The 18,516-nt window shown below is 43.7% G+C and overlaps 1 protein-coding gene across 2 annotated transcripts in view; it reads left to right on the plus strand.

The window, feature by feature from the left end:
• The first annotated feature begins 7,987 nt into the window (after positions 1-7,987).
• Positions 7,988-18,516, plus strand: part of KDM7A (lysine demethylase 7A) — a 93,265-nt gene continuing 82,736 nt past the window's right edge. For both annotated transcript variants that reach the window (XM_074940282.1, XM_074940274.1), the window contains exon 1: positions 7,988-8,177. In XM_074940282.1, coding sequence (XP_074796383.1) covers positions 8,062-8,177 — 116 coding nt within the window. In that variant the 5' untranslated portion in view covers positions 7,988-8,061. The remainder of the gene's footprint in view (positions 8,178-18,516) is intronic.

Raw genomic sequence — 18,516 nt, forward strand, 5'->3', positions numbered from 1 at the left:
GATTTGCCTCAATCTCCCACTCTGCCATAAATGTCTCCCCCTTATGCTCATAGATATTATGGAGCACACAGCAAGCAGTAATAACAATGGGAATATTGGTTGCGCTGAGCTCTAACCTAGTCAGCAAACAGCGCCAGAGAGCTTTTAAACGTCCAAAGGCACATTCTGCCACCATTCTGCACTTGCTCAGCCTATAGTTGAACTGCTCCTTACTACTTTCCAGGCTGCCTGTGTATGGCTTCATGAGCCATGGGAGCAAGGGGTAGGCTGGGTCCCCAAAGATAACTATTGGCATTTCAACATCCCCAGTGGTAATTTTCTGGTCTGGGAAGTAAGTCCCTTCTTGCAGCTGCTCAAACAGCCTGGAGTTCCTAAAGATGTGAGCATCATGCACCTTTCCCAGCCATCCCACACTGATGTTGGTGAAACGTCTCTTATGATCCACCAGTGCTTGCAGCACCATTGAGAAGTACCCCTTGCGGTTTACGTACTGGTTGGCAAGGTGGTCCGGTGCCAAGATAGGGATATGCAGTCCGTCTATTGCCCCACCACAGTTAGGGAAACCCATTGCAGCAAAGCCATCCACTATGACCTTCACATTTCCCAGAGTCACTACCCTTGATAGCAGAATGTCAGTGATTCCATTGGCTACTTGAATCACAGCAGTCCCCACAGTAGATTTGCCCACTCCAAATTGATTCCCGACTGACCGGTAGCAGTCAAGCGTTGCAAGCTTCCACAGGGCTATCGCCACTCGCTTCTCAACTGTCAGGGCAGCTCTCATCTTGGTATTCCTGCACTTCAGGGCTGGGGAAAGCAACTCACAGAGTTTCAGGAAAGTGGCTTTACGCATGCAAAAGTTTTGCAGCCACTGTGAATCATCATATCTGCAAGACTATGCGGTCCCACCAACCTGTGCTTGTTTGACGGGCCCAGAATCGGCGTTCCACTGTATCAACCAGCCCCACTGCCGCCATGATGTCCCAATTGCCACATCCTGTGTTTTCAGGAACGTCTGTGTCCATGTCCTCCTCACAATCATCCTTGTGCTGCCGTCTCTTAGCCAGGTTCTGCACATACTGCAGTATAATGCGCGAGGTGTTTACAATGCTCGCAACAGCAGCGGTGAGCTGAGCAGGCTCCATGCTTGCCGTGTTACGGCATCTGCATGGGTAACCCAAAAAAAAGGCGCGAAATGATTGTCTGCAGTTGCTTTCATGGAGGGAGGGGAGACTGATGACATGTACCCAAAACCACCCACAACAATGTTTTTGCCCCATCAGTCATTGGGAGCTTAACCCAGAATTCCAATGGGCAGCAGAGAATGCAGGAACTGTGAGATAACTTCCCACAGTGCACCGCTCCGTGAGTCGATGCTAGTGACGGCACTGAGGACGCACTCCGCTGACTTAATGTGCTTAGTGGGGACATACACAGTCGACTGTATAAAATCAATTTCTAAAAATCGACTTCTATAAGATCGACCTAATTTCTTAGTGTAGCCATACCCAAAGAGCTGATGATTGGAGATCATATTCCAAATCAGCTCAAGATGTAGAAGACAGGGGAAGGCATTACAACATCCCATGCTTCTGCAGCTGACAAACCTCACATGTTTCATCGGAAGTCACTTTTATTTCTGGAAACAACAGTTGGTTCACTGACTGGAAAAAACAGGTAAGTGCTAGTGCTTCCCCTTCTCCAGTCCCACTGATTGCTCCTGCATGCCTCCCCATCCCCTCTGGATCCCTCAGCTCCTGACAGGCCACTTTCCATCTCTAGTATGAGTTTTTGATTTTCACAGGGCATCTGTATGGGGGAGGAGGGGAGGGCAGAGTGACGGTTGTTTGGGTGCCTTGTTTGAGAAGTGCAACCTTAACTGAATTTTCTGGGATTCTAAGATTTGTTTTTTATTTGAAAACTAATATTCTTGAAATGTAATATACTCACATCACTGATGTGCCTACAAAGTTCTTTGTGTGACATTAATATTCAACAGTTAAATAATGCTTTGTAGATCTTAAACTGTATGAACTAGTTTGTTTTAAATATTCTGAAGGACCCAATGCCATAGATAGATGCTGAAAATCAAAATAAATGAATAACTATAACATGCTATACATAGGTTCACTCAAAGTTTTTTTTCTTCTGTTGCTACCTCTTTGAGACTTATTCAAGACCATACACTGTACAGTCCACTGTGTCCCATAACTTCCTCCTATTTTAAATGGCTCCCTTATAGAGAAGATATTGGGCAATGTAAAGAAATGCAAATACATCACAGCAATCTGTCCCTTTCTTCAAACACATGGTAGGGGGGCGAAGGGGTGAGAAATCCTTCACCATTTCAAAAGGAAGAACTTACTTTCTTCACATGCTGTAACGATTTTTCTTTGTCACAGAAAAATACTTAAGTGTCCCTCTCTTGTAACTTCCCTCAGCAGTAGTTCCTTCAGCTTGTTTTGGAAGGTAATCCCAAATTTATCTAATGTGAAAAACATTAAAATTTCTAAATTTTACTTCAGATTGGTAAAAATTTTCCACTGAGGTATGACATTTTTTTTTTAACTGCAAACCAAATTCTGAAAGATGGCAATGCTAGTAATCAAACAGCATTTGCAAGGTCTTTGTGTGGGTTCTTATATCGCAGTGGTATCTAAGTAAGGTGCTTCTGGCTCATTGACCTAAACCAAATGCAACATACTACAGGAGAGAATCAGATACCTTGAAGAAATTTTTATGCTTGTAGCAATCTTATAAAGCATATGTTTCATTAAAAACTTCAGGCCTTCTGTGAAGATAAGTCTCATTCTCTGCTCAGCAATAGCTTGAGCTAAGTCAGAATAATTTCAGTTCCTATCCTTCCCAATATTATCTGTCCATTTACTGTTTAGCAAACTCATTCCCTGCATTTAAATGAATCCAGGATCCAGAAGAGGTTGTAGTAGAATGAAGATCTCACTTCCCTTCTCAGCATTTGTGATTGATTTTCACCTTTACGTTGTTCTTTGTAAGAAAAGTGTTCATATCAGAACATCTTGGTGTTTGTGCTGAGAAGTATTGATGTTACAAGTTGCAGTTCAATGTTCCAATGCAATGAAGTTGCAGTGTCACCAAAATGCATTTTGAATTCTACATCTTGAAACAAAGAGCAGACTTGTTAAAACAGGCACACATAGAAATTTTATTTTGTGCTGTACTTTAACAGTAAAAGTTAAATGTGTATCCTTCTTTTGAAAGTGAAATTGTTTCTTCACTCTGATGGAAACTGCTTCAGGTGCATACCTACAATCTAACACACATTTTGAACACTCAACCTCCATGTTCTTTTAAAACCCAGCAAAATCAAGTTTGTTCCTTTTTTTGATAGCCAGTGAAAAGGGCACACATATACAAATGCTTTGGTTTGATGATCAGAATTAATGCACCCCCCCCCCCGCCACATACAATTTCCCATTATAATGGTCTAAACAAACAAATTCTAACAGACGTGTAAGAGTTCTAAAAAGTGCTTGTAGGTGGTAATCTTTTCATCACTGGGAGTGTTTCATTTTAGCAAAACTGGGGGGAAGGGACACCCACCCTCCAAACTTCCCAATCAGCTAAATAGGTGTGGTATTTGCTATATACCCATACCCTAGAGGCAAACTTGGATTAACACACAGGCAAATAGGACACCATGCCTAAGGCTCAAATTCATGGGGGGAAAGGGGTTGTTTTTTAACCAGTGTGGACTTGTGTGCAAACTGAATGAAATTTACTAATGGATGGACATTCCAACCGTTTCAACAAAGCATTGGCTGCGGAGTGCCATTTAAAGTGTATGTGGGGGCATAGATTTGCTCTGGGTCTCAACGTCACTCACTCAAATTTGGACTGGCTATCCCCCTGTCATGGCAGAGAAGGTACACTATATACATTTATTTAAGTAGTGATATAGCTTAATATTTTTCAGATTCTTATTAATTGTACATATTGAGTATGCAAGAAAATAGTGAACGATATCTCTTATTTGTTAGATAGTTAAGTTTTTGCTCATGATTTGTGACAAGCTGCATTAGGATGGTAACTGGAATTTAATTAAACGCACAACAACATATAAAATTTATTTTTCTTTAACAAAACAACCTTAAATAAACTTCTCTTTTAGTTTCACATTTACAACTAAGTGCTTTATTAAACGAGCAGCAGGATTAACTGTAGTCATTGAATTAAATTGATTATTTCAGGTCAGCCCTGGAAAACTTTCAAATATGCCTAAGTGAAAGTGACTGGAGTTTAAGTTCCTACTTGCCTAAGTTTCTTGAAAATGAGACATCAGTTATGTAAGTTACTTAGGCTGTCCTTCAGACTTATAAAACTAGTAGATCACATCCCCTTCCTCCTCATTTTTATTCATAGACTGGAAGAGAAAGACAAGTTTTCCAGCTTTTTTCAATTCCCAATCAATTTCTCAACTTGAAATGAATTAGTCCAAATGAAGAAAATGTTCTCTCTGTGCCTGCAGGAAAAGCTATTGCTGGCAAAAGCTGATTTAGCACTTCAACGAAATCTGGTCCCAGGTGCTTAGTCAGTTCAGTGGTGTGACTTCCTTTAAAATATCATCAGCATATCTTCTACATTTCTCTTTAGTCCAACGCTGACTATTTTGTCTATGATAGTCCCATCTATTTTGTCACAATTTTCTTCACAAATTTTCATCAGAATAGGCCAGTTCTTAATAAACAGCTCAAAACAGTCAATCACTGAATTCCTCCGTACATCTTGGGGGAGAATTAGTTTGGCTCCTCCTGCTCTCTTTGGGGAAGCTGAAGCAAAGTGGCTGTTACAGAAGTACTTTGCAATTTCAACACTACTTTCTTTTTCTCCTGGAGTTGTACTTAAGTTTTGGCTAGAAGATGCATCAATTGAGCACTGTACCCATATATCTTTCAGGTTCCCTACATTATCTTCTTCTAGATTTGCTGCTCCTGATTATAAACTCATCCATGGTTTTACTGGATGACAAAAAGTCTTTTTTTTCCTTCTTCACAATACTGGTAATTTACTGTCTGTTGTCCGTTTAGTATCAATAGATGACTCTGAAATTGCAGATTATGGCAGTTCATAACCCTTTTGTCTAAGCTGGACCCTGAAACAAAATGGTAAAAAAAGTCACTCATGTATTGAGTATTACACAGTACACTGCTTTTTAAAAAAAATTGTAAAGGAAAGCTTCCTCCTCCTGCAGTTGTTTGCACCACTATTTAAATGATAAACATTATTCTATAATAATTAACTGAATCTATTTAAGTTCTTATCTCCAACATACCAAACAGCTTGACATTTTTTTAAATGTTAAAATTCATAAATGCCTAATAAAACTTTACTTTTATACCAGAAATCTTCACCTAGGATGGTTAATTATATTGAGCAATAAAAATCATTTCACAAGGCCAGCAGTGACAGTAAAAATGTAATTGATAAATCCTCATCCTACAAACTAACATACCAATTATATTTTTTAAACACAAACATTTTGAAATTCATACATAATTCACCCAAAACACAAATGTATAACAATCATTTAATCATTTACTAGCTCAGTGAGACATGGTAGGCAATCCATAAGAATGGTGAAAAATAAGTTTACTAACCAGTTGATCCAGATTGTTCAGATATGTCCACATCATTTTCTTCAAAGTCATTGCCTTCTGAGGAGTATTTTTCATAAAGTTATTCTTTCATTCTGACAACCAGGGCTTGCATCTCTTTGTTGCACTGTTTACATTTGGCATGTGTTCTCTTTTTACCCACAGGTACAGGATTTCTTGAAAGCATTCCCAAATAGGTTTTTTTTTTTTTTTTTATTACCCACAGCCATGGCAGTTTTTTCCCCCACCAGTTCCCAGGTACTGAAATCAATACTAGAGGCTGCACTCTGAAGACTGAAAAAGAGTACTTGTGGCACCCTAGAGACTAACAAATTTATTTGAGAAGTGAGCTGTAGCTCATGAAAGCTTATGCTCAAATAAATTTGTTAGTCTCTAAGGTGCCACAAGTCCTCCTTTTCTTTTTGCGGATACAGACTAACATGGCTGCTACTCTCTGAACTCTGAAGAATGTTGTCCCTTCCCACAGGATCCTGCTTTGACACCAGTGTTGCTCCTTTCTAGTTGCATACTCTACTCCTTCTCCATTGTTACATCCCACCTCCCCCCCCGCGAAAAACAAAAGAAGAAACAATCCAAGACTTTTGCTAGTGTAACCCACATACCTTTTGCACTACAGTATTTTATTTGTTTGGAGACTGAGAGGGAGGCAGTTGAGAAATTAATGGATTTCTGTTTGTCTCTCTGTGTACACATGCATGGAAACAGAGCAACGTCATTTGCTTGCAGTGGCCAGACCCATCCAGAAGCAAGGGCTGGTAGTTACTGGGCAGATCAGTGTTTTTTCATGAGCTGGAGAGAAAGTGGGTGAAGTCATAATATTCATAATGGGAGTATTGAGCCAATCAGGTGTCACATTGGGAAAAGCTATAAAACAGTAGCAGGAGAGCATCCAGGTGAGCTCAATGGATGATCCTGATGAGATCATAAAGGTGTCTCCTGTAGTCAGAGGTCAGGTCCCAATGCCTTTTTCTTTCACCCAGTAGCACAGTGACAAGATCAAGCCCTTAATACAGAATGTGACCTATTGTGCCATACTTATAAAGCTTGATCTCAAACATTAGATGTTTTCCTGACTCTTTCTTTATACAGAAAAGAAGGCTTTAACAGAAAAGTGTTTGATACAGACTCATGCATTCAGCATTTTTTTATTTATTGTTTTAAAAGATTATAATAAGTGTAGGCCTTAACATATTTTGTATTAAAATCAGATTTCATTCTAATTAGGTTTATTTTTAAATGGAAAAAAATATGTAAAATAACAAAATAAAAGTCCAGTTTAAATTTAAAAAAAAAAAGGGTTTCATTTATTGTTTTTAAATCGTTTTTTACCCCTCCTGCATGCCGCAGTGGTTGTCAACCTTTTTTCATTTGCAGGCCCCTAAAAAATTGCAAAAAGAGGTGGGGACCCCTTTGGAAATCTTAGCCATAATCTGCGGTCCCCCAGGGGTCTGCAGACCAGGGGCTGAACTCCAGTCCCAGAGCGTGGTGCCCTGTGGGCCTCTGAGCAGACGCCCGGTGCCGCCTCACGCCAACCCCCGTGTCCCCGTAGCACCATGGGACTCCCAGCAAATGGCTTGTGCCACCGGGCGCCAGCCACCATGTGTCCCGTATTGCACCAGGCAGGCCCCATGGAAATCCCAGCCAGTGTCCCCTGCCGCCAGGCCCTAATGTCCCTCTAACGCCAGGCCCCACGGGACCGCCCCGCGCACCCTCCCTCCGGGCTCCCCATGCCCAGGTGCCGCGGGCACTGCCGCGCCCAGCTCCCCGCGCCGCCCAGCTCCCCGCGCCGCCCCGCCCCCGCGACAGGGGATCCCTCCGTGTCATTCAGAAGCGTGAACAACAAAGTCGAGAAGCTCGGGCAAGTCCGGCAGCTGTCGGCACTTTCCGTAGAGGGGAGGCGGAGGCCCCCTCCGTCCCGTCTGCCCCGCTCGGTTACATAAGGGAGACGGCTCTTCCCCCTCCCAGCGCTCGAGCTCTTTCTCTCTGTGTCCTCGCGGAACCCTTCGCTCCCCTCTCTACCCCCCTCCGCCCGGAACTGTCACGCGGGGGAGGAGCGAGCGCGTGCCCTAGCTGCCTGCCTGCTCCGCCTCCAGAGGGAGTTGTGGCACGTGCTTTTCTGTCGCGCATCCAGTACAGCGTAGACGGCTGGCGGGCACGCTCAAGAGTCGCATCCGCTCGTACGTCTTCGACCTGCCGCTGCTCTCAGGAGGCCAAGTTCCCAGGCGCGCATGCTCAGCGGTGGAGCGTTCACTGGCTATATGACTGTGTGGGGCGCACGCGCGCCCTCTCTCGTGTCGCCTCTGGCGCGCGCGCTCCGTAGGGGTGGCGCGCGCGCGCTGTTGTTATTGGTGCCGCTGGCGGCGGCTGTTGGAGGGGGAGGGTGGCTCAGTCAGTGAGTTCTTTAAAGATGGCCGGAGCGGCGGCGGCGACCGCGACCCCCGTGTACTGTGTGTGCCGGGAGCCCTACGATGTGAGCCGCTTCATGATCGAGTGCGACATCTGCAAGGACTGGTTCCACGGCAGGTAGGGGCCGGGGAGCCCGCGGGGCGAGGAGAGCCCGGGCTGTGGTGGCGGGGGGGAGAGGAGGAGGAGGAATGAGGGGAACAGCCCGGGGGTGGCAGCTACCCCGGTAATAACAACCGCCGCCCGCGGGAAACAATGGGGGGCCGCGGACCCCGGCGGGGACCCCTCGCGCCTCTGCGCCCGGACCTCCTGGCAGGGCAGCTGCGAGCGAGCGAGCTCCCCCGATGCCTTCTTGCCCCATGCCACCGAGCCGCAGAACCCCGCTCCCCGCCCGGCGCCTCGGCGGAGAGCCGCGTGCGGGGTGCCCGGCCCGGCACTGATGGGGTGTCACCCATAAAAGTAAAGGGAGCAACAGATGAGGGGCTCTCGGGCCGCGGGAGAGCGGGGGGCAGGAGCTGCCCAGAAGTTGAGCGCGCCGGGGGAGGGGAAAGTGGGTGCTAAATGTGTGTGTGTGTGGGGGTGGGGATTCCCCCCGCCCCCGGCTGCCTCCGTCCTGCATGGGTGGGGGATGCCGGCCGCTTGGTGGGGGAGATGGGGTGAGGGATAACCTCCTCTTCCCTAGCTGCCTGCCCCGGGCCGGCAGCTCCCGGCTGCGGCCGTGCCTAGGGTTCGTGGCTCACTCTGTGTTTGGGGTCCGTTCCTGCCTTTTCTGGGTTTGACGTTTCTTGTCCGGTCCCAAGCGGCTTCCCCGGCCCGCGGCCGGCTCGTGTGTGGTTTGGAAACTGTGCGTGTGCGTGAGAGAGGCCCGAAGCAGCGGCAGCCTGGTGTGTGTGTGTGTGTGTGTCGGGGGGGGAGGGTATTCACGGACATTTAAACAAAGAAACAAGTTGGTGGCTCGGCGACCCAACTGGCTGTTCGGTTCTGACCCCAGCTGCCTGGTTCACATTTGGCGTCTGGTATTTGTAGAGACCAAGAGCTGGGATATTTACTGAGGAGCCGGTTGTGATTGTAGGAAGTGCGTTTTGATTGACAGCAGGACATTTAAATACCCCCGTTTAACAAAAACAGACTCACGATGTAAAGCAGGCTAGACAGGCGAGTGTCCCTCTGCTGGATGTGGATGGTAAGAACGAGCACATTCTTTTAGTGCTCAGTTCAATTTTCTAGATTCAAGGGACACTGGAGGCAGTGACAAGCTCAAAAGTTATGTGTCCAGTAAATTTAAAAAATCAATTAATTATTCTGTTGCATAGTCAGCTCTGAAACTTTTTATCGGGTTTGTTTGCCCATTGCAGGTGTACTTGTGTTCTCATATCCCCAGCATGTGGTCCTGTTGTGAGCAGGAGTGTGCGTTGACAATCTGACAGCAGTTCTGACAGCAGTTGCTGGGTGTAGATTTAGGCCCCACATTTAGGTTTTGTTTGAAAATAAAAAACATTTATGTTAGTAAATTTTTTTTACTGGGTGAGGAATATTAATGATTTCAATCCTTTTTTTGTTGTTGACCACGTACCATAGAATTCAATCAGACTTCACTTATATGATCCTTTCACACAAGAGCAAAAGACAGAAAAAACCTGAGAAAATTGGAAAGTGTAGTTCTAAAACCACAAAAATTAGCAAGGGGATTGAGAAAAGGTGTAGGGTTTGAAACTACTTATTTTAGTTGATTAGATTTCAAATTGATAGTGATTACCTCTTTATTCTCCTGCACATACAGAATCTGTTTAGATTTGGAATTGCAGCTTTTTGATGTCATCACCAATTATCTTCCTGCCCTACTATCTGTTAAATAATATTTTATTTGCTCTGCATTTTTCAGAGCACAGTGAGATTGGACCTTTCCTTTGCCTACCTGGTTTGAGAAATTTGTATTAAGCTAAACAATGCATCCTGATACACAGGCCCTTTGATATTTATAATTTTTAATGGGTCGGGGACGGTTGAGGGGAAGGAATCTTCTGCTCTTTTAAAATTTCTTCTTAAATCGGGATGTACAGTGTTTGCCTGATACCATGAAAGGCAACCTCTCTCCCCTCTGGACCGATCACATCTCATAAGGCTGTTAGCTAATGAAATATTATGGTAAGTTTTTTTTTTTTTTTTTTTTTTTAAAAAAGGTTCCACACAAGACCACTGCCATGAAGAATTTGTTATTCAGCATCGTGAAGGAGCTGCCTCTTGCTGGTACTAATTGGAACATTGATAGCATATAGAAAATAGCAGAAAATGGTATGCTATCCTTCTAGCGTCCCAATTGATTTGGGCATATGGTAGTGTAATACATGTTTTACCAAAATTAAAACTCAAGTCATTTGCTGTACATAAAGTCATAGACACAAATCTCCACACAGTTTAGGGGTTAAATTGTAGGTTACCTTTCTAATATAGAAGGGCATGCATACAATGGTGTTGAACCATTATATTTCCTTGGTCATTAATACCAGGCTCGGTGGTGTGTGCCTGTAATCCCAGCTACTTGGGAGGCTGAGGCTGGCAGATCACTCGGGGGTTCTGGACTACGGTGTGCTATGCTGGTCAGGTGTCCAATGCTACTGACAGCCCAGCCAGTGGGTAGCTGAAGGACCGTCTAGAACAGCATGAATGATGTGTTGTGATCGGGCCCTCTCTCTGTAAGGGCTGATGGACTGATCGATCAAGGTGGTCATTAACACTGCAAATAAATTATTGGCATTTAAGGGTTAAATTATTGTAGTCTAGCAGTTTAAGGAAATAAATTTGCCATTTCTGAAGCCATATAATAGAGGTTGTACTATGAGGGAAAGGCTTCTTTGTTGCTAAACAGTCAGAATATAACTGATTTTTGAAATTGTTTGAAGATCCTTTTGTGTTTTTCAATGTTAAGCGTATTGAATAGTGTCTAGTTGATCATCCAAAAGGAGATGCCTATTTCTACAAGCTTGGTGCCTTTTACAACTGAATGTGTTTCTTCCTGGGTCTGTTTTTAGATTTAGAAGTTTATATCCTTATCTATTTAAAATGCTCACAATTTCACAAATGAAGACCCATTCTCGGTGACCCTATTTCAAAGTGAGTGAGTTATAGAGGGTCATGAAGAGGAAAACTACAGCACCATTTGTATGCATAATGAACATTACTTTTGGTATAACATGAAACTTTAAATGATTAAACTTCAGTTTTGGTCATCTCTGAATTCGCAGCATTGATCTGCAGTTCTCATCCTCAGAAACTTAATTCCATATTTAATCTAACCTGTTGAAAAGAAGTAACTTCGTATCCATTCTGGTGAGAATTATTACCAGTACAGAATTCTGCCATTTAGTTTTCAGTTATGCCTACGGTCTTTTCCAAATGTGTGTCTGTGGTGACAGTTCATTTGAAAAGGTAGAATGTTCATGTATTTTGTACTTTGAGGACTGGTTAGTAAAAGTGCAGATGCCTCAAGGTCTCTTCTGCCTTTTAGAAGACTTCCTTATATCAATTCTCAGGTCTAAGCCTAAATCAAGAGATTGCACTTATTCTAACTTGTAAAAAAATTATTCATTAGAGTAACTATAGTCTATAGAGTCCGAGGATGGTAAATATCTGCTTCCAGATATTTAGATAAAAAGAAAAGGAGTACTTGTGGCATCTTAGAGACCTACCAATTTATTTGAGCATAAGCTTTCGTGAGCTACAGCTCACTTCATTGGATGCATCACAAAAGCTTATGCTCAAATAAATTGGTTAGTCTCTGAGGTGCCACAAGTACTCCTCTTCTTTTAGCGAATACAGACTAACACGGCTGTTACTCTGAAACCAGACATTAAGATGTTATCAGAACCATTCATTTAATACGATATCGACCTCAAAACCAGTTTTGTGTGTTCCCATGGCTGTTAGGATATATGATGTTAATGCTAATTACAATATTTGGCAGATTGAGGATGAGATTTCTTCATTCTTGGTTAAGCAGGGAGAACGTTATGGTGACTTTCTCTTCTGAAATCACTGTCTGGTGTGAAGGGCCCACCCTCAGAATGCAAGGTGGTGGTGGTGGGAAGTGCCTTTTGGAATACCATTCCTTCTCTAGCCTGTCATGGATGCTTTCAAAAAGAGGTTGGACGCTCATCTGTGTCCATTCTGACAATTTATGGATGCTGACAAAGAGAAAGTTACAAATAAAGTTATGAAAGGAGATATTTAATTGGCCAGGAAAGGTTCAAACTGTGTGGGTATCTGGTGTGATTACGAGGGCAGGATAAATTAACTACTGGTAATTTTCCCTTCCAGAAATTACTCCTGTTGAAATGGGAATGTTACCTTAAATTTTAATTTTAATTAAATTTTACCTTAATGTTACCTTAAATTTTAAATTTAGAAATCTATGGCTCTCAGCTAAGTTTTCATAACTCACATTTCCCACATTTGTTGCTGTAGTTAACAAGTGAGTTTTTGGTTTTAGGTTCTGATTGACTTTTTCTGTGGAAACTGATGTTAGACTGGAAAAAGTAAGGTGAGGGAAGGTTTCTTAAACTTATTTTCTCTAATTTAGCACTATTTCCACAGAAGCAAGATAGAAACTCCCAACTCTGTTGTAGTTCAAAAAGGCTATGTCTGTCTCACCCCCACCCCCGAATAAAAACTGTTTTTCTGTTGGCTTTACAATTTTTTAAAAACAAGCCTCCCCATTTTAACAGCTCACTTCAGACTAGTACTCGGAACATCTGGTATCTGATTCCAGCCCTGCCACAAATTTCCTAACTGAGAACAAGTTGTTCTCTTTGCCTCAGTTCCCCTTCTGTGACATGGCTTCTCTTGTCAGAATAAATTCATTAATCTGTGTGAAGTGCTCCTATACAACAGTGTTGAGTGCTATAGAAAAGTCTAATTCTTGGAATTGTGTGGATATCTGTTTAGAGTGCAGTTGTCTTTGACATACAAATTGGTCAAACACCAGTTTGTGCTGTGTTTGGAAGCAATGCATTATGTTGCCCTTAACATCAATAGTATGTTCCCAATTCTGATATTTGATTTTTTTAAAAGCCCCTGCTCCTTGAGTCATGTGACAATGAGAATCTGACTTTCCCTTTTTTTAAAAAAAATTAAACTTCTAGCCCTCATTTTGGGGGTGGGAGGTCCTGAAAATGTGAACACTGAAGGCTCAACTCAGAAGGTAAATAAAGACTCTGAAGTTTATTTTTTTTAAATTATGATTTTTTTTAAAGCTACTCATGACTGAAGCCTTACTCATAATTTTTGAATCCTTAGATTGGACAATAATGTCAACATTTTGTTTCAGTGAATGTTTTTATAATATCATTCTTAAAATTACAGTGGGAGGACAATAAGGTGATTTCATTATGCTAAAGTAGGTGGTGATTAGTTAGGGACCTTGAGTTTTTAATAGTGCCTTTCATGTGAGAAGAATCAAAGTATCTTGTATACATAGGAATCAATTTATCCATATTGAGTGTTCTGGGATGAAATATAGCTGCTGTTTAACAATGTATAACAGTGCAAAGTTTAGGTCAGGAAGTGAAGAATACTGTATCCAATTAAAATCTGTCAGAGAATCTAGGTAGACAGAACTCAGTTTTCCAGACTAGAATCAGGCCAGGACATATTGAGCATACTGTATAATATGTTTGTTAGAACGTTGGTAGTATGTAATACAGTACAAATGAATTATGTAAATAAAAAGATTCCAGGATTGTCACTCTGAAGCCTAGAATGTTCAAATCAGTGTGAAGTGATGGAAACATCTACAGGCATCGTTGAGAGTTCTTTGTTTAGAATATTACCAGGTTCAACTGTTACAGGAATTCAGTCTGTTACTATCCAATTAAGTTCTAAGCCATTTTCTGGTTTTTGACACTTTCTGAATTGGATTTGTACAACAGCATGGGTTTTTACATAGTTACCTATACTATGCTGCTTAAAAGAGTTTGTTTTAGAATTATTGGTTGAAGCAGTTTAGTTGTAATCTATATGGTATTTAATTGCTCTGTATCAATCATATTGTTAGCCTTGCCTGTTTAGCGTACCCATTTGAAAAAATAAAGAAGCATAATTTAATTTGGTAATCACTTCTTACAGAAAATGTTAAGTGAGTTTGTGAAGGCAGTTCCTGTAAAGTGCTAAGTATGAAATTTAACTTGTTAGTAGAGAATTTGTATTGCATCACCCTCTAGATAAGTTACATAGAAAATGTGCCAGTACATTACCTTCCTGTTTGGTTTCTTTGTCAATTAATTTGACTGAAGAACTGAAGTTATGGTTTGTGAAGGTGCTCTTATTTTCGTGGATGTAGGTCGTGTTGTTCTTTTAATGAATCCAATCTTTTTATGTCCGTAATTGTGTACGTAATGGGATCCCTTGTTGGATGGTCCTTAATTCTTAGGATAGAGCAGTGATGGGCAACCTGCGGGCCACATGTGGCCTATCAGGGTAATCCACTCGTGGGCCATGAGACATTTTGTTTACGTTTACCATCCACAAACATGGGCCCCCTGCAGCTGCCAGTGGCCGCTGTTCACCGTTCCCAGCCAATTGGAGCTGCGGGAAGTGGCGGGCTGCTGGGACGGGCTGGCTGCTCAGGGCTGGGGCAGGGGGTTGGGTGCAGGATCTGGGAGGGAGTTTGGATGCAGGAGGAGGTGGGGTGCTGGGCTACAGGATGGAGTGGGGGGTGTGGTCTCTGGCTGGGTGATGCTTACCTTGGGTGGCTTCTAGTTGGCGGTGCAGTGGGGCTAAGGCCTGGCCCCGCGCTGCTCCCGGAAGCATCTGGCACGTCTCTGCGACCCCTCGTGGGGGAGGGGGGGGTCGGGTTGGGTCTCTATGCACTGCCCCTGCCTGCAGGCACCGCCCCCACAGCTCCCATTGGCTGCAGTTCCCAGCCAATGGGAGCTGTGGAGTCAGCACTTGGCTGGGGGGGGGAAGCATGTGGAGATCTCCCTCCCCCTCCCCCCAGGAGGGGAGGGCTGCAGGGATATGCTGGCCACTTCTGGGAGCGGTGTAGGGTCAGGGCAGGCAGGGAGCACTGCTGGACTTTTAGTGACCTAAAATCTCATGGTTTGGCTTCAGTAGCCTCTGGGAGACTCCTGGCAAAACCAGGAGGTTGGCAACCCTACTTTGCACATGTTTATTAAACAAACACTTTGCCTGTTGTACAAATACTTGTACTTTCTAGTATATTGTTCTTTCTTTTCAGAACCATGTCTAAACCATTTTGACTAACTTGTAAAGATTTCCATATATTCAGTTCACAGGCTTGAAAAGTAATATTCCACAGTCTAAAAAAGAATTTATTCATTTAATAACAGAATTCCAGTCAGCTATGAGACAATAGCAAATTGCCACTGACCTGTTTAGTGATACGGAAGAACTTTTAAGTTGTTTTGGTGAAGTATTTAGGGAATTTAAAATTGTTGAACCATTTCTCATATCTACCAGTCTTTTTTCCATATACTGTCATTGGCATATGAATACACAGAACTAACTTATATTTTAGAAGTTTCAAGTGTCTTCGGATGTGTTTCTGCTTCATGCCAGTAACATGGGCTTAAATGGATAGTTCTGTCTTTCCAAGTCAGTTCTGCTTTGAATTGAATTAATACTTAATACTTTCTCTCCATTACTTTGACATTAAGTAAAGTAGATTTTCTTGCTGAAAACGTTGAGTCCATTCTTGCTCTGCAGGGCATAAGTGCTTAGGTTTACCACAAAAGCAAAAAGCTTCTGTAGAAGATCATTCTACATTTATTGTAAAAGTCAAATGCAGAGAGTCAAAATATTCTAAATTTTAAATATGTTGTAGTATTAAATCTATTTTCATTTGAAATTCAGTTGACAGATGGCAGCTAGCCTGCTAAACTTATTCCTACATTTAATTATGTTGTTTCTATTTACATTAGTGTTTTGTTTTATTCACTTTAAGGCTGTCTTAAAAACACTATGCATGAAATTGGGGGGAGGGAAAGAAAACATTGAGAATTGAAGTTTTTCATGTTCCTTTTTTTTTTTAAAGACAGATTTGATTTGGTCTGGATCATTCTAGAACAGGGGTTCCCAAACTTGATCTGTGGCTTGTTCAGGTCCCTGGTGGGCGATGAGATGCTTTGTTTACCTGAGTGTCCACAGGTACGGCCGCTTGCAGCTCCCAGTGGCTGCATTTCGCCGTTCCCAGCCAATGGGTGCTGTGGGAAGCAGTGGCTGTATCATAGGAGTGGAGGGTTAGATCATGTGCCATGTCTTAGGGCTTGTCCACACAGCATGTTACTGTGTGGCAAGCCAGGATATGATTCTGTAACACACCAGCTTGCTGTGCAGTGATGTCCTGTGTGGACACTGCTATACAGTGCAGTAAAAGTTCTTGGGGCATGGTTTGGTGTCATACTACTCTTCAAAGTAGTATGCCAAACTGAACTGTGGGACTTTCACTGCGCTTGTAGCAATGTCCATATGGGACACTACTTCATGGTAAGATGGTGTGCTACAGAGTCACACCCTAGCTTGCTGCTTTGTAAATTGCTGTGTAGACAAACTCTCACTCTAAGGCACGAATGTCAAACCATGGGTTGGATTCATCCTCTTGGATATGTGGCCTCCATGACATATCAGATTCTGTGGAATCCAAGCTTTTGCTTTCAAAATGAGTTTTTAGCACTCACGGTTGCAAAGAGTACCTTCCTAACATGAACTGTGTAATCAATGCAATGTTATATTTCTGAGTCTGCAGACAGCCCAGAACAACGAGATGTGTGTAGGACAACTAATCTTACTGGAATGTTAACTCTGTCAGTGATGACACTTTTATATAACTGTTGCCTGTTTAATAGCTGATCATGTTTAGTGGCTAGAATGAGGAATAGTATAGGAGTGAATCCTATGGCAGGTGAAAATTGGGAAGGACATCTAGAAAGAACAGCGAAAAGACATACATTGAAAAATGTGCCAGAGGGAAATCAGATAGATCTAGGGTAATAGCTCCAGTACCTTTGTTGTTGCTCATATCTTTGTCAAGCACTAGCACAGTGAAACTTACATTAATCTAGGCAATTTCACAGCTGCCCATAGGGCTCTGAAATGTTTAAAAAGAAAATAGTTTTAGTCTCATTCAAAATTTTTCATTTTTGTTGGCAAAAAATTGAGATGCAAACTTTCTGCTTTCCTTTTTCTCACTCTTCCCCCCCCCCCATTCCCCTTTTCCCAACTAGAAAAGGGGGAGGGGCAATTTTACAAGGTTTAAAAAATAATGGAGGGAAAAAATTCAAAAGTTTAAAATAAATTCATGTTCTTGATGAAAATATTTGTCAAATTTTGACCAGTCCTCCCTTTGAATAACAGTGAAACTTCAGGAGTTGTCTACATGAACGCTTAGTTTGCAGCAAGCTAGGGTGTAAATCTACTTGGCACTAGCCTGTGCATACACGAAGTGTAGGGTTGCCAACTTTCTACTTGCACAAAACTGAACACTCTGGCCTCACCCATGCCATGCCCCTCATCTGAGCCCCCGCCCATGCCACGCCCTTTTTCCGAGGCCCCACCCTACGCTCACTCCTTCCCCCTCCCTCTGTCACTCGCTCTCCCCACCCTCACTTACTCTCTCATTTTCAATGGGGTGTGGGAGGGGGTGAGGGCTCTGGGATGGGGCCAGAAATGAGGGGTTCAGGGTGTGGGAGGGGACTTCGGGCTGGGGTAGGGGGTTGGGGTGTGGGAGGGCTCTGATGTGAGGCTGGGGATGAGGGATTTGGGATGCAGGAGGGGGCTCCGGGCTTGGGTGCAGGGGTGTGTGTGAGGGTTCTGGCTGGGGGTGCACTCTGGGGTGGGGCTGGGGATGAGGGGTTTGGGGTGCAGGAAGTGCTCTGGGATGGGACCGAGGGGTTCGGACGGCAGAGGGGGATCAGGGCTGGGGCAGGGTGCTCGGGTCTGAGAGAGAGTTAGGGATGCAGGCTCTGGGCAGCGTTTACCTCAAGCAGCTCCCGGAAGCAGCGGCATGTCCGTTCTACAGCTCCTAGGTGGAGGTGCGGCCAGGCGGCTCTGCCCGCTGCCCTGTCCACAGGCGCTACCCCCGTAGCTCCCATTGGCTGCGGTTCCTGGTCAATGGGAGCTGTGGGGGCAGCGCTTAGGGCAGGGGCAGCACGCAGATCCCCCTGGCTACCCCTACCTGTAGGAGCTAGATGGGGGATATGCTAGCTGCTTTCTGGGAGCCACGCAGCGTGGAGGCGAGCAGGGAGCCTACCACACCCACCGTGCGGCACCGCCAACCAGACAGTCAGTAGCTGGTCAGCACTGCTGACCTGAGCCGTCAGGATCCCTTTTCGACCAGGTGTTGCGGTCAAAAACGGGACACCTGGTCACCCTAACTAAGTGTCTGTGTGGACCCTGCTGCAGTGCACTAGAAGTTCTCCTATGCACTTTAATCTATTCTGCTTGAAAC

The sequence above is a fragment of the Natator depressus genome, chromosome 1, assembly GCF_965152275.1.
Source record: "Natator depressus isolate rNatDep1 chromosome 1, rNatDep2.hap1, whole genome shotgun sequence".
In the NCBI taxonomy this organism is placed as follows: domain Eukaryota; kingdom Metazoa; phylum Chordata; order Testudines; family Cheloniidae; genus Natator; species Natator depressus.